The sequence below is a fragment of the Myotis nattereri genome (assembly GCF_964212035.1).
Source record: "Myotis nattereri genome assembly, chromosome: 16".
Taxonomy (NCBI): Eukaryota; Metazoa; Chordata; class Mammalia; order Chiroptera; family Vespertilionidae; genus Myotis; species Myotis nattereri.
Genome location: NC_138091.1, coordinates 2,467,674 through 2,490,252, shown reverse-complemented (window position 1 = coordinate 2,490,252; position 22,579 = coordinate 2,467,674). Strand labels below are relative to the sequence as shown.

Genomic DNA, 22,579 nt, shown 5'->3' with positions numbered 1-22,579 from the left:
TTGGGTTAATTTGCATACCTGCTCCTGATTGGCTGGTGGGCATGGCTAATAGGCGTGGCTTGTGGGTGTAGTGGAGGTATGGTTAATTTGCATGTTTCTCTTTTATTAGATTAGATATCCTACATCTTCTATATGACTTTCATTCCACTGGACAACAGGACTAGCACATGTGTCCCCCTGGAGATACCACACAGAAAAGGTGAATTGTCACAAGGAATGTAAAGAGCGCCACGGCCTTCTGACACAGCTGCCTGGAGAGATTGGGAGGAAATGCCATCCACAAGGATCTCAAATGCATGGAACAGAACATTAGGAAGCAGAAAATACATTGATGCAAAGAAAAAGGAGCTGAAACATACTTGAGGTTCCAACCCCATAAAAGAGCAACGTAAAGCAGGTGGGGGTGCCTCAGGCCCCGGCCGCCCCACGGCTGTGAGCCAGCAGCCTCCATGGGCTCGGAACTCAGGTGGCCCGGCTTCTGAGTGAGCCTCACGCGGCTCCCCAGGCCTTTCAGAGGAATCCTGTCAGAAGGAGGCCTTTTTCGTCACATGAACACTGAACAGCTGTGCATGTTCCAGCACTCTCCTCAGCACTGTCGCAGCCCCCGAGTGGGGCTCCTTCACGGGCTGGTCTGCCTGCACAGCAGCTGTGCATTATGCTGGGAAACAAAACCTCACCTACGCTCCTAAGCAACTTCTACTTGGTTCCTGGGCAAATGTTAAAAGGATAATACATATGCTTTTAAGAGAAAAAAATCTTAAGTGAAAAGAGCTCCAGCCCAGAGCCAGGACAGCTGACCCCAATGCGCTGTCTGAGCTGGAGCCTCGGATCCACAGGGCGTCTGAACAGCCCCGACCCAGAGCCTGAGGGGAGCATGAAGGCTGTTCCACCAAGTGACCTAGAAAAGCAGGCTTGTTCTTAAAGGACACCATGTACTAGCGAGAGAAAGCTGGCCAGTGAGAGGTCCCCTGCAACGAGCTACCCCAGCCCAGAGGCCACAGGTCACGGGCAGCCTGTGCCCTCAGCACACGTTGGTCACAGCTGAGAGTCAGCTGAGCCAGCAGCACCACCAGGAACCCTTAGGAACCAAACTCTGCTGCCCTCACCCAGGCCCACCACACAGAAGGTCAACTGTGTGCTTCAGGGGCTCCCAGCCCCTCGGGTGGGACTTGTCAGTCCACTTCAGCTGGGGCTGCACCGGGCGACCCACACAGGGAGCAGGGCCGGGGGAGGAACCCCCCTTGGTGTGTTACTCAGGCTTCATCTCCTGCCTCCAGCCCTAGGAGCTGCTGCCGGCTGTCCCTCCCCTAGACCCACACGTATCTGAGAACCCTACATGTTCCAGTGAGCCCCTAAGCAAGACCTAACAGTGGTTCTCAACCTTCCTAATGCCGCGACCCTTTAATACAGTTCCTCATGTTGTGGTGACCCCCAATTTCACTGTTACAAATTGAACACAATTAAAGCATAGTGATTAATCACAAAAACAATAAGTAATTAAATATGTATTTTCCAATGGTTTTAGGTGACCCGTGTGAAAGGGTCGTTCGACCCCCAAAGGGGTTGCGAACCACAGATTGAGAAGCGCTGACCTAGAAGGAAAGCCCCTGAAGGGAAATGAGCCTGACTCAGGGCCAGGGGGGTCCTGGCAGATGCAGGTGCAGTGCCATGTGCACAGCTCTCTGTGGCTTTAGAGCAATGCTGGTCTTCCTGGAAGCCCCACAGGGGAGAGGACTCTATGGCTAAGCTGTGCTGAGAGCCCATGTGAAGCTGCTGGCTGAGGAGCTGCAGCAGTTGCAGATGGGGGGTGGGGGTGTGTGGCGCGGACCCGGCAGCCAAGGACTCAAGGCAGAGGGACAGGGAGAGAGGGGTGGGGAGACAGGGGCAGGAAGAGAGGGACGGGGGGGGGGGGGGGGGGGGAGACAGGAGCTCACTGTTGACCGGCACAGGCTGCCAAGGACCACCGGTTATGCTGCTCCACCCCCAGGAGGGTCGGAAGACAACACTGGAAACTATTGCTCCTCTTGAGAAAACAAACTATAAAGAACCTCTTTAGGGTAATTGCAGTGTTTCTTATTGGGGGAAACAAATCCAATCTGAACATGTGGGCTGCGCCCCGTTGTGCAGAAGTGCACACTTGCCCTCCACCACCCCCACCTCGTGAGTAGACGCAGGCCCCACCTTTGCAGTGCCTCCCCCCACCCCCCTGGACCCCACCTTTGCAGCGCCTCCCACCCACCCCCACCCCACCTTTGCAGTGCTTCCCCCCACCACCCCGGACCCCACCTTTGCAGCGCCTCCCCCCACCCCCCTGGACCCCACCTTTGCAGCGCCTCCCACCCACCCCCACCCCACCTTTGCAGTGCCTCCCCCCACCCCCCTGGACCCCACCTTTGCAGCGCCTCCCACCCACCCCCACCCCACCTTTGCAGTGCCTCCCCCCACCCCCCTGGACCCCACCTTTGCAGCGCCTCCCACCCACCCCCACCCCACCTTTGCAGTGCCTCCCCCCACCCCCCTGGACCCCACCTTTGCAGTGCCTCCCCCCACCCCCCCGGACCCCACCTTTGCAGTGCCTCCCCCCACCCCCCCAGACCCCACCTTTGCAGTGCCGGTGCAGCACATCCAGGGCAGCTATGAGGAACTCGTGTGCATCCTGCTGCTCGTACCCTGCCAGGTGCCGGGCGTGCGTCCATACCAGGTGCAGCAGCTTGTACGGGATGTGGGGGGAGCGGTGCCCCGAGTAAAACTGCACAGAGGAAACAAACCACTCGTCAGGAGCAAGTGCTGCACTATGCATGCGCGCGCGCGCGCACACACACACACACACACACACACACACGGAAACACTTAACAGCTGCCTGGAATGTCCACTTCCTGGGCTTCCTGAGCCTGGGTATGGTTTTCGATAAGCCTAGGTGTTGAGTTACGACATGTCTGTCAAGAGAAACAGTCTATACACTAACAGGTGAATTCTGCTGCTTCAAAAATGTACCTTAATGAACCCGATCGATCCTATTTGAATGGATCAACCAACGTGCCCAGGGAAAATGCCGAAACCCACACCTAAAGGTGACACCCCGCCCAGTCGTTTCTCACTTAAACCCATCTTCCTCCTGTGTGGGCCCAACGAATTCATTCAGTGTGCTCACTGCTGTGGTCCCAGCAGCCACTGGCTCGCTGTGGGCATGAGGGAAACAGGCCAGATGGTCAATGGCTCCAGAATTGCAGGCCAGGTGGTCTCGGCAGCCATTGTCCACTAGTCCCACCTCCTCTGATGCAGCATAAAAGCAGCCGTGCCCAGGATGTGGGAGAGCAGGCACGGCAACACTGCCATCAAAGGCGATCAACAAACAGACCAGGTCGTCCGCAGGCTCCTGTGTGAGACACCTGGAGCCGTGCAGACCATCCCAGCAGCCTGTGGGGTGGGCAGCAGTCCATTCTGTAGTTGGGTGCCTGAGCTGCTTTAGCTCTGAGAGGCTTTGCTGAGGTTGCCAACCTGAGTGCCAATGGTCCACCCAAGGTGCTAGGGCGGTCACACCACCAGTGCTGGTCAGGGACAAACATGGACAGCACAGAATGAGTGTCGCCCATGATCCATCCCGAGAGCAGAGGCTGGTGAGAGGACAGCAACAGGAGAGATCCATGCTCCTGAGACAGGGCAAGGAAGTGATGCACACATGTCCACACACCTGACTGCATGCCAGGTGGCAGACAACAGGGAGGGGTCAGTACTTGCGGACCAATATCAGCCTCTTCTCATTCTCTAAGTCACCTTCGTGCCAATGGTCAATCGTCTCCTATCTAATGATTCTTTTTGGAAAGACGTAAGCCTTCCACAATGAACACGCCTTCCTTTATCCTATTGCAGGCAACCGGTTTTCTTAAGGGAAAGAAAAAACCACGTGGTCTCAGGAGCGCTCTGTGCACGTGCAGCTCACCTCCTGGAAGAGGGAGGACATCTCGCACACCAGGCAGGAGCTGGGGCTCTGCATCTCGCAGCGGTGCCGGTCTGAGAGGAAGAAGTCGCGCAGCAGCGGCGTGTGCGTGAGCGCCTGCACGATGCAGTTCATGAAGCACGTGTTGCCCAGGTTGATCAGCCCTCGCAGCCCTGGGGGGCAGACAGGAGGCGGTGACAGGGCACTTGCCTGCAGGACTGACCCCAGGGTACCACAATCTCCTTCCCATTCACGTGTCCACTTCCCTTTACTCATCCATTCAGGAAGAAATTTAATATTTTTATGCCACTTTTATGTAAACTATACTGAGGAATGTTCGTCATCATCACTCCCCAACCCTGGCCCCCACTTTAGCCATTGTTTTTGACAAAGTTACCCTAAGATAGTCTTTTATTTATTGATTTCAGAGAGGAAGGGAGAGGGAAAGAGAAACATCAATGATGAGAGAGCATCATTGATAGGCTGCCTCATACACGCCCCCAACTGGGGATCGCGCCCGCAACCCAGGCATGTGCCCTTGACCAGAATCGAACCTGGGACCCTTCGGTCTGCAGGCTGACGCTCCATATACTGAGCCAAATCGGCTAGGGCCTAAAGATGTTCAGGCAACAAGACAAGTCAGAATGGAGCCTCTCTAACAACAAGAATAGCTTTTAAAAAAGCTTCTATTTCTTCAACTGTTAGGAAACCCAGAGGAAAATTCACACATATCACTGTACACAGCCTCAACCTGGTGAGAGTACACCTGAGCCTTTGCACACGGGGACTTTCAGGGGTAGCAACTGTTCTCCCCATCCCTGCACCCCAAGCCTGCTCCAGGAGCTCAAGAGGTGGCTGGCGAGAGAATGGGAGAGTTATTCAGGGCAGGGCATAGGGCACTGTGCTATGAAACCATTTTTTACAATAATGTTAACCCTCAGCAAGAAGCCTAACTGGGAGTAACCTCAGACCAGCGCCAGCACTGCCACCCACCTATGGTGCAGTTGGAGGTGATCTTCCGCCGTTTGGGGTTGTGTTTCAGCAGCTCGAGCTCCCGCTTGCTGGGTTCCCATGTTGAAAACTTCTCTCCCACACCTACAGAGGAGACAGGCCCGGCGCTCTGAGTTGAATCTGAAACGAGTGTGCTTAGGGGCACATGGCGGTGATGTGCTATTGTCAGGCTTCAAAGATATTTCAAAGAGGGACAGCCACACTCTAAGGATAAAGCCTGTTTGGCTGCAACAGGCTGAACCACACGAAGGAGTTTCTCAGAGGCTGTGCTGTGAATGAGCTGCTTCCTGCAAGGAAAGCAACGCACCCATGAAAGCAGTCCAGCTCCAATGCCAGGGCCTTCCCAAGCCTCACCCCTGAGCAGAGCCCACAGCCTCAGCGCCCAGGGAGTGCACAGCAGTTTAGATGAGGGATTCTCCAGCCAATGAGCAAAACTGATAGAACATGGATTTTTAAAAATATATTTTGAAAAATATATCTTGTTGAGATGTACCCTTTAAAGATTTAAACGGAAGACAAAGCTGTAAATGCTAGGAAGTGTCGCATCTCACCTACCACACCCCATGTCCACACAGGCACTTGCTCCGTGCCCCTAAACGCCTGCACATGACCGACAGGACAGCACCTGGCGGACTGAGGGCCCTGCAGCGAGGCCTGCGGAGGACTGGCTTGCTCCGCACCTGCAGGCCGTGGCCGTGTGGTCAGTGCTCTGCACAGAGAAACAGTCCCTCAGACCCCGAGCAATGCTACTCCACTTCCGGGGGAAAGAGCAGGAAGCTGCAGTTACAGTCGTTCTCCAGAGAAGGTCTGTTAGACACAAGGAATTCTGATCACACCGTGTCTGTGCTTCCTTTCTCAAAAACAAGGGGCTGTTTGTAAAGCAGAGCACGCAGGCCAGTTCTGTGAGCCGATGTGGCTACGCTCCCTCCGTAAACACTGGCGGGCTGCCGGCTGAGACAAGCTCACCAGCCACATGGGGGCACGCTCCACCGCTGTCCTAACAGCATAACAGCACCAGCACACATTGGAAATGAAAACTAATAAAGGGGGGAATCAGGGTGACCAAAAAGAAATGCCTGAACAATTCAGAAAATGGGTGCACTCGCTTGTGTGTGTCCCTGCTTCTATGGCTGACGAAGTCGTGTATGTGGGTGGAAGCCACACAGACAGAAGCCCACAATGGCAGCAGCCGCAAGGCCCTGCACAGAGGGTGCTGTGGAAGTGGCGGATTATTACATTTTCCACCTGGCAATCTTAATTCTGCTAACAGAGATTAAACATAACCCAAACAGTTAAGTTTTAAAAGAGATTCTATAATAATTTAATCAGAAAGCAGTCCGCCCTCCTGAAAGAAGCCAGGTACCTACATTTTTTGGCCAGAGCTGTCTATTTTTGTTTTATTAGAACACAGACTGACATGAAATAAGTATTAATTTTCCAAATTCTTAACCATTTCATAAATAAGTTAACATTTTACAGAATGTTGCATTAAATAAGATAAAAATATACACATCTATTTTGCCTGGAGCAAGCTGGAGGAAAATACTTGCAGGACTCCTGTCTGAACCGTATCTAGAGCGTTCTGTCCTGTGCTTCCTGCGTTGGTGAGGTGAAGGAACAGCATGCCTGAAGGGATGCCACTGGGCCGGAAGTTTACTTACCTGAAGAGAAGGCCCTGCCCTGGCTGGCCCAAGTTCTCATGGTAATAAAACATCCTCTCCTCCCCAAATCCTTCGCTATAATGAGCCCGTTTAGTCTCAACTTCCTGTCCACTCCGCATGCATCACCCAGGGAAGACCTGCAGGCCGGCTAGGAACTCTCTTACTCTCATCACCCCTTCGCACTCCCCGCAGTCTATGTGCTCTTTTATTGAAGACGAGTTTAAGAGAGTTTTCCCGCGCATCCCTCTGCAGTTTGATGCCTTAACATGTCAATCCCCGAAAGACTTCTTCAGGGCACAGCTGGTGGTTTTTACGTTCACGAGTAGGAACCATCCGGTTCTGGAGTGTTCAAAATGCTGAGTAGGATGAGAGGCGTTCCCAACGGCTCTGTCCCTGGGGCCCAGGAAGGGCCTATCCTCTCCTCCAGGGGCAGCCCAGGCACATACACGTTTAATATCACTGAGGCGAGCCCGCTCTCTGGAATCTTGGAGAGGGAGGCAGACTGCTCATGGGGACCCGCTGCTGTCCCTGTGACTGTGCCGCAGATGGGGGAGAACTAAGTGTGGGTGCACATTTTCACTCAAGCCCAGCAGAGCCCCCCAACAGCCACAGGCCCTGGGGGCCCAAGGCAAGGACAGCTCTGGGAGGCGGTGAGACTGATGGGCCTCTGCACCTGAGGGCAGCCTGCAGCCCAGGTTGCCTCCGCGGGGCCTGTAGGAGGGAGCTGCCCGCAGGAGGGAGGCACAGCTGTCTGTGGGGGAAGAGGACAGGGTGTTGTCTTTCCAACAAATAGCAAAACTCCAGCTGCTACCCTACCTGCCCTGCCTCCCTACACGGCCCCTCCCTAGATAACTGGTCTTCCTCTTGGTGAGCTTCACCCTGATGGGCGTGAGGCATGCAGGGCAGGGAAGCCAGGGGGCAGGGAAACCGGGGCGAGACCCACCTTGCAGTTTCCAAGCTTTCCGCTGCTCCTCCTTGGCGATGGTCTCCATGTCCTTGTCATAGATGTAGTCCTGGCACAGGAAGCAGTAGATGCCTCCATACATCAGTTCTATGGCTGAACAGACAAGGAAGAACGAGAGACAAAGGAATGAAAGATGAAAGGTAATGCTTCAGAACACGTATCAGATACCCAGGGCTTCAGGCACTGGCTGTGGGCAGCATTTCCCACTCTCCAGTCGCAAAGCCCTGTCACTGCAAAGGTCTCCCTCCGCCCACTTCAGAAGGCATGTCCCACGCAGACGACGCGGGCCTCTCTCCTCGGGACACTCCCCACAGGCTGAGGTGCCACATCCATAGTTTAAAAAGAACTATGTATAGTCAAGTATCTGAAAGAGTAACATTTAAAACAAGGGAAACTCTCACTGCGTTTTAAATCAGAATTCTTGCCCTGACATGCAGTAACCATGTTCTCCTACACCTGGAATCCCGGTCCTATTACAAAAGGAATGCAGGGATTGTTTCCTGCTTTTATTTTGAGGAGAGCAGTCAGTTACCCTCTGACCAAACAGTGCTGACTTCTTGACCAGAGCTGCCTGTTACCCACCTCGAGTGGGTCCTGTGCGCTTTCCCAATCTCTGTAAAATAGGGAGACAGCGGGCTCCAAATTAGCTCATTACAAAGATAAATAAGATGAAGCCCTTTGAGCAATGGACAATTGAATTGAATGAATCTCAATTCAACAACTTAAAGGAATTATTCTGGCTTGGAGTCGACAAGCATTATTAGAGATTTGAGAGGCAATAGCATGGAGGGAACAGCCCAAATTCAGAGTAACTGTCATCAGAGCTCTGCACTGGCAGTTATGTTCTCTGATAAATTACTGCCCCGAGCCTGTCCCCCTCTGGTATTATGGGGCAGCGACAGCACGGACACCTCCCCGTCCTGTAAGGTAACTGGTCAGCGCATGTACACCGGCGGCACGTCCTGCTGCGCAGCCACATCCTAGTGAACCGCAGCTCCTCCCAGTCCGTCTCCCGTGACCATGACTCAGCTCAGCAGCACGGGCAGGCCTGCCAGGTCCTCTGAAACAGGCCCATTACAACACACCTAGCAGGACAGGAGCCCCACGCCTCCCCATTACCCTCCCCAACACTGAGACTCCGACACTCGCTGCAAGTCCGAGCGCTCAGCCAGTGCCCTTGTCACCACAGGCTAACGGCACAGTCCTGCATGGGACAAGCTAAACAAGGAGAATAAACGTTTTCAGAATGTTTGCCGTAGTTTGCCCACGGCTGGGCTGGACCCTCACCCAACCCACAAACACCCACTCAAACTGGACCTGTGACCTAAACACAAGAGCTAGTTCATTAGCCTGAGAGACGCAGGAGCAAGTCTTTATGGACCGACATATCGAACACCACGAGCACGAGCGCCACAGGGAAAAGGATAAACTGGGCTTCATCCAAACTGAACTCTGTGCATCAAAGACACACTCAGAAAGGGGAGCGACCCCTACAGGATGGAACACCATCTGCAGATTGTGAATATGAGAGGACTGACTCTCCTCCACACCCTGTCACTTGCAGGCACGTCCCAGAGAGGAAGACATCGTGCACACAGCAGCTTCTACACGATGGGTTATCGTGGCACTGTTCATAAGAACCAACCCAACGTCTCTCAATGGACGAATAAACAGACTGTGGTCAAGCTCCACAACAGGCAGACGAAGGAATCTGCTTCAGCCATACAAAGGAATGATGGTGGAACCTCAGTTCTCAAACTTCATTCATTCCGGAGGCTGTTAGAGAAGCTACATGATCGAAAACGGAACCATCTTTTATGTCCTGGAGTTCATCTTTTATCTTATGTAATTAATTTTCATCTATTCATTTTTTATCTAATGTAATTCAATTTTATCTAACGTAAATGGGATGAACCCATTCCTGACCCCCAAATGATCCTCTTTTAACCTTACTTATATACAGTTCAATGTTAACGTACAGTTCAATCCATAAACACTGCTTTCCTTACATGTGTGGAGCCACCCCTACGAGCCCTAGCGAGTCACTGCCAGCATCGCCGGCTGTCTCTCCGTCAGATGCAGCACCCTTGCTTGTTTATGCATCACGTCTCTGCAAGGCTGTCCCTGGCTAACGCTTTTCGGCTGCTTTTCCTTTATCCGCGTCAACAGCAGCGTTCTGACCCCTTCGGCGGCCTGTGGTCATGGTTTCTTTCACACCCTCAGGAACATCAGCATCTTGACGGCCTCCTTGTGATTTAAAGTTGTGCTCATGATTGATCTCCCGAAAACAAAAGCATTCTCTCCTGTTGGTTGCCTGAGACGCTTTTTGTCACGCTGAGGTCAGGTAGAAAACAGAAGTTTGGTTCAACAACTGGAGACATTTTATCTATGAACAACTTGGTCGAGAACAAATTATTCGAGATGGGAAACGATCGACAAACGAGTTTTGACTGTACTGACACGAGACAACATGGATGAACCCCAAACTTCCTCACTGTCCCATTATGAGAATAAACAATCTTTTTTGTCCAAGAAGGGAGTGTAGGCAGACTCGTGTGACAGGCAGCTCCCTGGGGGCCGCCATTGTGAAATGGCAAAGGTAAACCCCTCCCTTTAAATTAGCCAATCGCGCAAGACGGGAGCCTGAGCTCCAATCAAGAGTGAGGGGCAGGTCAGGTGCATCAGGCACAAAAGCCCAAGCAGACGCGCTCAGCCTGCATGCTCCCGCCTGTGCATGCACCAATCCTGCAGGAGACACCTGCCTTGCTGCTTGGCTCCCAGTGTCCTTTCAGTTCTACCAGGGCCCCTGATTTTGGGGGCTCATGCAGGATTCCGTTGGTCACAACAGGAGGGCATTGGACCCCTCTCCTGAGGAGGTGCGCCCCACTGCCAAGTTGCGGCAGCCTCGGTGAGGAGGGACAGCTATTACCCCTGGGCCACTACGAGCTCAGATAGAGAGTCAGCCAGCAACATGAGAAGGGCCCAAGCAAGAACTGCGGCAATCAGGTAGGCCCATGCATGAGCCAAGGTGGGGAATTGGACTGAGTACTACTTTGGTGGCTGAGTATCCTAAGAAGTTGGGTATATGTGACTGCGATGTGTCTTGGACATGAAGCAAATGTGGAGTTCTGATCTGCGGGTTCTGTTCTCCCACAAGAGAAGCAGCCAGAGAGGGATGAAGTGAATCTCAGGGAATGCAAGAAATCTCCAATATGGGAGGTTGAGCACGTAGTCATAAAGGACTTGCCGAGAATAGGAACCAAAAATTATAGGTCTAGGGAATAGAATATATCCCCCAGTCGACTGAAAGAATGCTGAGGTTCTGGGGAAGGGCAGCACCCAAACCAGGGACAGGAGATATTGCTCTGCTTCAGTGGTTTTTTCATAGAGGGCATTCTGTGGTGTCTGTGGGTCATGCATGCCTGTATAAGTGTTTCTATTGATGTTTTGTGTCTCTTTGTTGTTTGGTTTAATTTGTTTAAAGATCGGGCACGTCCTGCTTTGGGGGAGCCCAGCTACTGTGGCGAGGATGAACATGTGGCAGAGATGGCAGGAATGTCTCAGCAGCTGCCAAGAATTCTTAATCTTGGGGACTCTTCCTGCTCTCCCTCTTAGGGTGTCAGCCACCAGAAACATAGCTAGTGTGGTTTCTGTCTGTGTATGTGTAATGTAATTTTGGTTAACGAGTTACTTTGCTTGCTTGCTATATTTTAGGGAACTCGGTTAGTCATGGGGAAGTAGGGATTACAGGCATGGGGAAGTAAGAAATGGGGACTGACTAAGGTGGAACTCCATTGTTTGGGCAACAAGGTTAATGCTTCCATGATGGTGGGCAGTTCTTGAATGAGAATCCAAGGTTGACCCCCAGGTCCCGGAGGCATGTTACTTGAAACTCTGAGTTTGCTGGGTCAAATGGTAAAAATTATTCATCTGAGTTTGCCTCCTATGGAGAATAAGTATTGTTTGGTGGTCCACTGTAAATTGTGGATGGGTTAATTATACTTACTACTAGAGGCCCAATGCACGAAATTCGTGAAAAAGTAGGCTTTCCTTCTCCCGGCTGCCAGCACCGGCCTTCCGTTTGGCACCCAGGACCTGGGCTTCCCCTCACAGCCCTGGCCTCGTCCAGAAAGTCATCTGGTCTAATTAGCATATTACTAGTTATTAGTTATTATAGATGACCAGCAAAGCCTTGTTAACTATACTCAAGATGAGTTAAAGGGATAGCCGAACAATTAGATGTCACCAGCAGGATGGCATGGGAGAATATGTTGGCCTTGGATAGGATTCTGGAAGAAAAAGGAGGAGTTTGTGTATGTTGTACATTTGTCCCTGACAACACAGTCAGACAGAACCATCAGTAAGGCCCTACAGCAGTGGTTCTCAACCTTGGCTGTACATTAGAATCACCTGGGAATCTTTTTAAAATCCTGATTTCTGGGCCTCATCCTCCGGAAATTCTGTTTCTTTGTTATGGGGTGGGGCTACAACATTAGTAACAAAGAAACAGAAATTCCAGAGGATGAAGCCCAGAAATCAGGATTTTAAAAAGATTCCGAGCACCGGGATTCTAATGTGCAGCCAAGGTTGAGAACCACTGCCCTATAGGGATTAACAACTCTAGCTAATGAGTGAGCAGGGAATCCTGAAACTGAGAATCCTTTCTCCAATTTAGCAATGGTTTGGAAAGAGGAAGGGAATGATGGTATCCATATTCACCTCTCTGATTAGGAGTTACAGTGATGGGATGTTATATCATCCATGTATTAGAGGTAATATCCAAAGGTTAATGGGAACCGCATTGACCAAATAGCAAAATAATCTTTTAGATACTGCAGAGCATGAAAGTCAGACTGTTAGCCAAGTTTGAAGAAAAGAGTTAAATTAAAAAAGGGGGGTGGGGGATTGTGAGAATAAACAAATCATCTTTTCTGTTAAAGAAGGAAGTTTAGGCAGCCTCGCATGACATGCAGCTCCCCTGTGGGCAGCCATTTGGAACAGCAAAGGTCAACACCTTTCTTTAATTTAGTAAATCGTGCAAGACTGTGGGCCTAAGCTCTTCCAATCAAGAGTGAGGCACAGATCACGTGCATAAGGAATAAAAGCCCGAGCAGACGCCCACTCAGTGTAAACGTGCTCCCAGACCATGTGCCTGCACACCCTCCTGCATGTGCCTTGCTGACTGGCTCCTGAGTATCCTTTGTGTCTACCAGGCCTCCTGGTTTGGGGGGCTCGACTTATTTATAGTAACATTACACTGTACTGGATGTTCCCTAGAAGGCTGAAGAGCTTGGCCACAAGGTCGAGGCTCCTTGCTCCTCCTCCATGATGCTGCTCCATTACATTGCCCTTGAGTATTTGGTAAAACACCCTCCATAAAATGACAACCAAAGTGTAACAGCCTATGAAGTTGCTCAGAGTATAATGGGTGGGAGGAGAAGAGGGAGAGGCACAGGGAAAGAATGAAACTCACTCTCAGAAAGTCAGGAAAGACCAAGACACATGTAAGGCTTTAAGTCTGGGCAACCATCTCCATCTTCCTTCTCCAGCAGTTTCAACTCCCGCCTCCCTGTCTGCTCCCTCCCTCTTCGCCAACTGGACACACAACACTACTTTCTAGCTTTAACACAGACACAAACCATTCCATATCATGGACTCAACATCATGGACTGAACAAAGAGCTAGATCTTTCCTTCATTTCATGAGTTGCTTCATTTTTTTTTAAATCATAATTGTTGAAAGTATTACATACGTTCCCCTTTTCCCCCCATTGACCCCCCTCCAGCACGCCCCTGCCCCAAACCTTCACCACCCTGTTGTCTCTGTCCATGGGTTATAGAGTACACATGTGCATACAAGGTCTTTGGTTTAACTATCTCACACCCACCCGCCATTCTTCCCACCCCCGCCCCCGCCCCCGCCTCCTTCTAAGATTCTGCACTCTATTCCATGCTTCCATGTCTCTGGATCTATTCCGTTCATCTTTATTTCATTAGATCCCACATATGAGTGAGATCATGTGATACTTGTCTTTCTCTGATTGACTTATTTTACTTAGCATGATACACTCCAGGTCCCTCCATGCTATCTCAAAGGGTAACAGATTCTTCTTTGTTACTGCTGCATAGTACTACCTGGTATAAATGTACCATGGTTTTATTATCCACTCATCTACTGATGGGCACTTGGGCTGTTTCCAGGTCTTAGCTATTGTAAATTGTGCTGCTATGAACATAGGGGTGCATACATTCTTTCTGATTGGTGCTTCAGGTTTCTTATGATATACTAGAAGCCCGATACACGAAATTCCTGCAAGGGGCTCGTCCCTCGCAGCCCCGGCTGCCTCGGCTGGCCCTCGCAGCCCTGACTTTGTCCAGAATGTCTTCTGGACGGTCATTCTGCTGTTCTGTCTAATTAGCATGTTAGCTCTTTATTATAAAGGATTCCAAGAAGTGGGATCACTGGGTCAAATGGCAGTTCAATATTTAATTTCTTGAGGGAACTCCTTATTGTTTTTCATAATGGCTGCACCAGACTGCATTCCCACCATCAGTGCTCTAGGGTTCCCTTTTCTTCACATCCTCGCCAGCACTTGTCATTTGTTGATTTTGTTGATGGTAGCCATTCTGACAGGTGTGAGGTGATACCTTATTATCTAATTTGCATCTCTCTGATGATCAGTGACTTTGAGCATTTTTTCATGTCCCTTGGCCATCTGCATGTCTACTTTGGAGAAGTGTCTATTTAGGTCCTTTGCCATTTTTTTAACTGGATTGTCTTCCTTTTGTTAAGTTGTATGAGTTCCTTATATATTTTGGATATTAACACTCTATCAGATGCATCCTTGCCAAATATGTTCTCCCATACATGGGCTCCCTTTCATTTTGTTGAGGTTTCTTTTGCTGTGCAGAAGCTTTTTATTTTGATGTAGTCCCATTTGTTTATTTTCTCCTTAGTTTCCTTTGCCCTAGGAGATGTATTCAAAAACATATTGCTATGAGAGTTGTCTGAGATTTTGCTGCCCAAAAGTTTCTTCTAGGATTTTTATGGTTTCATGGCTTACATTTAAGTCTTTTGTCCATTTTGAGTTTATTCTTCTGTATGGCATGAGTTCATGGTCTAGTTTCATTTTCCCCCATGTTTCTTTCCAGTTTTCTCAACACTAATTATTGAAGACACTATCTTGACTCCATTGTATATACTCTTGCCTCCTTTGTCAAGTATTAATTGAGCATAATGGCTTGGGTCAATTTCTGGGATTTCCATTCTGTTCCATTTGTCTATATGTCCGTTCTTGTGCCAGTATGGTGGCTTTGTAGTATAACTTGATATCCTGGTTTTGTGATTCCCCCAACTTTGTTCTTCTTTCTCAAGATTGCTGCAGCTATTCAGGGTCTTTTTTGGTTCCTTATACATTTTTGGAGTATATGTTCTAGATCTGTGAAATATGATGTTGGTTGCTTTTGCTTTTTCAATATTTTTATTGATTTCAGATATGAAGGGAGGGGAAGACAGAGATAGAAACATCAATGATGAGAATCATTGATCAGCTACCTCCTGCATGCCCCACACTGGAGATCGAGTCCACAATGAGGGTGTGTACCCTCATGGGGAATCAAATTGTGACCTCCTGGTTCATGGGTCAACGCTCAACCACTTGCAACACTGGCAGGGTGGTATTTTAACAGGGTTTGCATTGAATCTGTAGATTGTCGTAGGTAATGTGGACATTTTAATGACATTAATTCTACCAACCCATGAACACATATTCTCTTCCACTTGTTTATAGCTTCCTCTATCTCTTTTATCAAAGTCCTGTAGTTTTCCAAGTACAAGTCTTTTACCTCGGTTAAATTTATTCCAAAGTATCTTAATTTTTTTGTTGCAATGGTAATTGGGTTTGTTTAGCTGCTCTTTCTGAGAATTCATTATTGATGTATAAAAAAAGCCATCAATTTTGGGGTGTTGATTTTGTATCCTGCTACATTGCCAAATTCATTTATTAAGTCTAGTTCTTTAGGGTTTTCTCTATACAATATCATGTCATCAGCGAAATTTTATTTCCTTCTTTCCAATTTAAATGCCTTTTATTTATTCTTCTTTTCTGATAGTGGTGACTAGGGCTTCCAGTACTATGCTGAATAAGAGTGGGGAAAGCAGACATCCCTGTCTTATTTCTGTTCTTAGGGAAAATGGTTTTAGTTTATGCCCATTGAGTATGATGTTCGCTGTATATTTATAATGTACTACAGGCCCGGTGCACGAAATTCGTTCATGGGAGTGAGGGGGATCCCCTCAGCCCAGCCTGCACCCTCTCCAATCTGAGACCCCTTGGGGGATGTCCAACTGCCGGTTTAGACCTGATCCCAGGGAACGGGCCTAAACTGGCAGGCGGTCATCCCTCTCACAATCCTGGAACGCTGGCTCCTAATAGATCACCTACCTGCCTGCCTGCCTGGTCGCCCCTAACTGACCCCCTCCTGCCGGCCTGATCATCCCTCATTGCATCTGTGTGCCGGTCTGATCACCCCTAACTGCCCCCCCCCCCCCGCTGCTGGCCAGGTCACCCCCAATTGCCCCCTCCCTGCTGGCCTGGTCGCTCCTAACTGCCACCACTGCAGGCCTGGTCACCCCTTACTGCCCCCTTGCCGGCCAGGTCACCCCAAATGGCCCCTCTGCCGGCCTGGTCGCCCCTAACTGACCCCCCTGCCAAGCTGGTCACCCCTCACAGCCCCCCAGCCGTCCTGGTCGCCCCATGCAGCCTGCTATTCAGTCGTTTGCGGTTGTCCCTCACTAACCCCGCTGCCAGCCTGGTAGTAGGCAGCCATCTTGTGAGGGCGTGAGGGTTAATTTGCATATTACCCCTTTATTATATAGGATGGCCTTTATTACCTTGCGGTATGATCCCTCTAGTACCACTAGGTTCAGAGGTTTTATAAAAAATGGGTGTTAAGATTTTGTCGAATGCTTTTTCTATCTGTTGATATGATCATGTGACTTTATCTTTCAATTTGTTTATGAGCTGTATCACGCTTATTGATTTGCAAATATTGTACCAGATTTGCATCCTTGGAATAAACCCCACTTGGTCATGGTGTATGATCTTTTTAATATATTGCTGGATACAATTTAATATTTTGTTGAACTTTAGCATCTATGTTCATCAGAGATATTGGCCTTAAATTCTCTTTATAGTGTCTTTATCTGGTTTTGGAATTAGGATAATACTGGCCTCATAAAAAGAGCTTGGAAGCATTCCTTCCTCTTGGTTTTTTGGAATAGCTGTGGAATATAGGTGTCAGTTCTTCTTTCCATGTTTGGCAAAACTCTGTGAAGCCATCCAGAACTGGGCTTTTGTTTGTTGGGAGTTTAGTTATGACAGGTATTTCATCAGTGTTATTGGCCTATTCAAGTTTCTGATTCTTATTCATTCAGTTTTGAGAGATTGTATTTTTCTTGGAATTTATCCATTTCATCCACATTGTCCAGTTTGTTGGCATATAGTTGTTCATAGTATTTTCTTTCAAACCTTTGCATTTCTGTCATGTACGAAGACACTTCTCCACTTTTGTTTCTGATTTTATTGATTTGGGTCCTCTCTGTTTCTTGTTGAGTTTGGCTAACACTTCAGCAATCTTGTATATCCATTCAAAGAACCAGTTCTTAGTTTCATTGATTTTTTTGTATTGTCTTTTTAGTCTATGCCATTATTTCTGCTCCAATCTTTATTATTTCCTTCCTTGTACTTACTCTGGGCTTTTCTTGTTGTTTTCTTTCTAGTTCTTTAAGTCATAGGGTTAAATAGTTTATTATTGATTTTTCTTCTTTTTTTGAGGTAGGTATATAGAGCTACGAACTTACCTCAGAATTGCTCTTGCTGTGTTCCAGACATTTTGGCTTTTTATGTGTTCATTTTAATTTGTTTCCAGGATCTTTATTTCTTTTTTGATCTCATTGGTAACCCATTCATCATTTAATAACATGCTATTTAGCCTTCATGTGTTTGAATGTTTTGGGGGTGTTTTTACTTTAGTTAATTTCTAATTTCATTCCACTGTGATCTCAGAAGATGTTTGATACGATTTCAATTTCCTTGAATTTGTAGAGGCCTGTTTTGTGTCCTAACATGTGGTCTATCTTTGTGAATGATCCATGTGCACTTGAGAAGAATGTATATTCTACAGCTTTGGTGTGAAATGTGCTATAAATGTCAATTATATATATCTGATTAGTGTGTCCTTTAGAATCACTGTTTCCTTGTTAATTTTTTCTCTGCGAGATATATTCAGTGAAGTTAATGGGTGTTCAAATCACCTACTGTAACTGTATTGTTGTTGATCTTTCCTTTAAAGCCCTCTAGGAGTTTTTTCATATATTTAGGAGCTCCTATATTGGGCGCATATATGTTTACCAGGGTTCTATCCTCTTGTAACAATCCCTTTAATATTATAGAATGACCTTTGTTGTCTCTTGTGATGGCCTTCATTTTTAAGTCTATTTTGTCAGATGTTTTGCTACCCAAGCTTTTTTTCCTTTCCCATTCCTTCACTTTCATCTTGTGTCTTTTGTTCTGTGGTTGATCTCTTATAGACAGCATAGAGTTGGCTTTTTTATCCAGTCAGCTACCCTATGTGTTTTGACTGGAGCATTAATCCATTTACATTTAAGGTTATTATTGGTAGGTAATTATTTATTGCCACTTTAATTCTCTATACCTATGTTTCTCTCTATATATATTTCTCAGCAGTCCCTTTAGCATTTCTTTAATGCTGGCTGGCTGGCTGATGATGAACTCCTTTAGCCTTTTTTTTTGTTTGGGATTCTCTTTATCTCATCATGATTTGTTTCTTAAAAGAGACTTTAAAAAACTTTTTTCTAGCAAAAGTGGAGGCAGAGCCCAACCCCTGTGGATCAGCATTTAATCATCAGCCAACAGATCAATCACTGGTTAAATGCCTAGTCGGGCACATGCCTAGGCTGCAGGCTCAATCTCTAGTAGAGGGCATGCACAAGGCAGCCAATCGATGATGTTTCTTTCTCAGAGATATTTCTATTTCTCTATCTCACTTCCTCTCCCTCTAAATATCAATAAACAATAATTTTTTAAAAAAATGGTGGCAGAGTTTATCCATCAGGTCGATTGATTGAATTAATACCATAAATTTCACAAGTGAGGCTTTTATATTTTATTTTTCAATTACAGTTTGCATTCAACATTTTGTCTTAGTTTCAGGTGTACAGTATAGCACTTAAGACAATCAGACTTTTCAAATTGTTCCTTTTTTTTTGGTTTTTATTGATTTGAGAGAAACAAAGAAGGACAGAAAGCAATACTGTTTGCACCCATATATAACCCCCACAGGATCAAACTCGCAACCTGTACCTGTGTCCTGACTGGGAATCGAACCAGTGACCTTTCCATGCCTGGGATGATGCTCAACCAACTGAACCACACTGGCCAGAGCCAAAGCGTTCCCCTTTGACATTTCAAGTACTTATCTGGCACCATGCAATGTTATTACAACACTAGAGGCCCAGTGCCTGAATTCATGCACCACTGGGGTCCCTCAGCCTGGCCTGCGGGGTCAGGACGAAACCAGCTCTCCGACATCCGCTGAAGGGTCCTGGATTGTAAGAGGGCACAGCCCAGGCCAAGGGACCCCACTGGTGCACAATCAGGGCCGGAGAGGGACGCATGAGGTTGTCCAGCTGGGGAGAAACCGCAGGAGGGCTCCAGGGCGTGTCTGGCCTGTCTCGCTCAGTCTCAATCGGCTGGAACCCAGCAGCAAGCTAACCTACCGGTCGAAGCGTCTGCCCCTGGTGGTCTGTGCACGTCATAGTGAGGGGTTGGGCAGACTTAGCATATCATTACCATACTACGCTTTGATTGGTTGAACGGACAATTGGATGACCAGACACTTAGCATATTAAGCTTTTATTCTATAGGATCATTGACTATATTCTTTATGCTATACTATAGGACCCTGTGCCTATCTTGTAACTGCCAGTTAGTACTTCTCAATCCCTTCATCTTTTTCACCACACCTCTCACATCCTCCCCTCTATCAGCCAACAGTCTGTTCTGATTATGAGTCCATTTCTATTTTGTTTATTAGGTCCACACATTAAGTGAAATCATATAGTACTTGTATTTTTCTGTCTGGTTATTTTCCTTAGCATAATACCCTCTAGGTCCATGCATGCTGTCACAAATGTAAGATTTCATTCTTTTTTTTTAAATATATTTTATTGATTTTTTACATAGAGGAGGGGAGAGGGATAGAGATCGATGAGAGAGAAACATCGATCAGCTACCTCCTGCACACTCCCCACTGGGAATGTGCCCACAACCAAGGTACATGCCCTTGACGGGAATCCAACCTGTGACCCTTCAGTCCGCAGGCTGACGCTCTATCCACTGAGCCAAACAGATTAAGGCAGATTTCATTCTTTTTTATGGGCAAGTAATATTGCATCATATATACATACCACATTTTTAACCACTCAGCTATTGATGGGCACTTGGGTAACTTCAGTATCTTGGCTATTGTAAATAATGCTGCAATGTGCATAGGGTGCACGCATTCTTTCAAATTAGTGTTTTGTGACTGTTTGATAGAATGTCAGAAGTAGGACCCAGCCAGGGCACGTACAGGCGGTAAACCATCGATGTTTCTCTATCACTTCTCTGGTGATTACTGATGTGGAGCATGCTTTCATGTCTGGTGGCCTTATGTATTCCTCTTTGGAGAAGTGTCCATTCAGGTCCTTTGCCCACTTTTTTATTGTACTGTACGTTTTTGATGTTGAGTTTTATAAATAGTTCATACATTTTCGATATTAACCCCATATCAGATTCATCATTGGTGAATATGTTCTCCCATTCAGTGGATAGTCTTCTCATTTTGTTGATGGTTTCCTTTGCTGTGCAAAAACGTTGTTTGATGTAGTTAGATCTGTTCCGTTTTTGTTTTTCTTGTCAAAGGAGACATACCAGAAAAAATATATTTAGAGAAATGTCTCAGATTTTATTGCCAATGTTTCCTTCTAGGAGTTTTATAACTTCAAATCTTACATTTAAGCCATTAATTCAGATTGAGTTTATTCTCATACTAGAGGCCCAATGCATGAAATTCATGCATGGGTAGGGTCCCTAGGCCTGGCCGGTGATCAGGGCCAATCTGTGGGGCGACTGGCAGAGCGATCAGGGGGCCCCCGCTGGCACCTGCCTTGGCCAACCTGGTGCTGCACGCTCGCCAGCCCCACCCCCTGCTGCCACCACCAGTCACCTCCCACGGAGGGAGACAACCGGCAGGGCAATCGGGGGTGGTGCCAGCCCGCTCACTAGCCAGCTATGCCCCCTGATAACCCTGCCGCCGCCAACCGCCTCCCTCTGCAGGGCAACTGGTGGGGCAATTGGGGATTCCCCCTCCTCCCCACCCCCGCGCCCCCTTGCTGGCACCTGCCTTGGCTGGCCTGGGGCCTGGAGACTGGGGGAAGCTCCTGCATTGAGCGTCTGCCCCCTGGTGGTCAGTGTGCATCCAAATGACCAGTCATTCCACCGGTTGTTCTGCCATTCGATTTGCATATTAGACTTTTATTATATAGGAGATGGTATAACAAGGTGGTTTAGTTTTATTTTTTGCATGCATCTGTCCAATTTTCCCAAAGCCTTTATTGAATAGACCACTTACCTTTACCCACCCCATTGAATGTTCTTGCATCTTTTGTCATAGATTGACCTTTTTAAAAAAGATTTTAAAATCCTCACCCATGGATATGTTTTTATTAATTTAAGAGAGGAAGAGAGAGAGAAAAAAAATGGATGTGACAGAGAAACATTGATTAGTGTGTCCCATACACACCTTGACCGGGAATCAAACCCACAACCTTTTGGTGTAAGGGAGGACGTTCTAATGGAGCCACCTGGCCAGGTCTTCATTGACTATTTAGACTCAGGCTTACTTCAGGTTCTGTTTCCATCATAATTGTAGCTACTGCCCTGGCCAGTTTGCTCAGTGGATAGAGCACTCCCCTGCAGACCAAAGGGTCTCGAGTTTGATTCCAGTCAAGGGTATGTACCTTGGTTGCAGGCTTCTCCTGGGCTGGACCCTGGTCAGGGCTCATGCAGGAGGCAACCAGTTGATGTGTTTCTTTCACATCGATGTTTCTTTCTGTCTTTCCCTCTTCCACTCTCCTGAAAAATCAATGGAGCGCTAGCGGGTTGGCTTAGTGGATAGAGCATCAGCCTCCAGACTGAAGGGTCCCAGTTTCGATTCTGATCAAGGGCACATGCCTGGGTTGTGGGCTAGATCCCTAGTAGGCGTTTGCAGGAGGCTGCCAATCAGTGATTCTCTCTCATCACTGATGTTTCTCTCTCTCTCTCTCTCTCTCTCATACCTCTCTGAAATCAATAAAAATACATTTAAAAAATGGAAAAATATCCTTGGGTGAGGATTAATAACAACAAAAGTAATTCTACTGAAAACACATGATATTAAGGTGACAGCTTCCCTGTGTCCGTAATAAAACAACTGGCTCATGAACACATCATATAAGACAGAGATCTGTGTTGTTTTAACATCAATTTGCTTCCTAAAAAAAATTTTTAGGAAAAATCAGACATGCACTGTGTCAGTCTCAACTTTACCTTCTATATGTACACTGCTTACAGGAGCTTTAAGGGATACAATCAGCACAGTGACTTTGTAATCTGTGAAATACCATTTTCAATTAGGACGACATGAAGCATTTTGTGGTACATTCTTTGGCTTACACCTTTTGAAAGTGATTTTCTTAAAGATACCCTGACACTCTCACAAATTTAACAGAAAACACTATTCAGAAGGAGACAAATGTTTAACAACCACCCTAAGAAAATAAAACCACAAGCAGAACCTTCCTTTACGTCAGCGGTTCTCAACCTGTGGGTTGCGACCCCTTTGGCGGTCGAACAGCCCTTTCACAGGGGTCGCCTAAGACCATCCTGCATATCAGATATTTAT

General features: G+C 47.7%; 1 protein-coding gene across 1 annotated transcript in view; it reads right to left on the bottom strand.

Moving 5' to 3' along the window:
- USP22 (ubiquitin specific peptidase 22) overlaps positions 1–22,579 on the bottom strand; it is an 82,521-nt gene that overhangs the window by 26,975 nt on the left and 32,967 nt on the right. Inside the window, exons 3-6 of the mRNA XM_081110740.1 lie at positions 7,554–7,667; positions 4,932–5,033; positions 3,942–4,111; positions 2,602–2,749 (exon numbers count right to left, since the gene is read on the bottom strand). Coding sequence (XP_080966866.1) covers positions 2,602–2,749; positions 3,942–4,111; positions 4,932–5,033; positions 7,554–7,667 — 534 coding nt within the window. The remainder of the gene's footprint in view (positions 1–2,601; positions 2,750–3,941; positions 4,112–4,931; positions 5,034–7,553; positions 7,668–22,579) is intronic.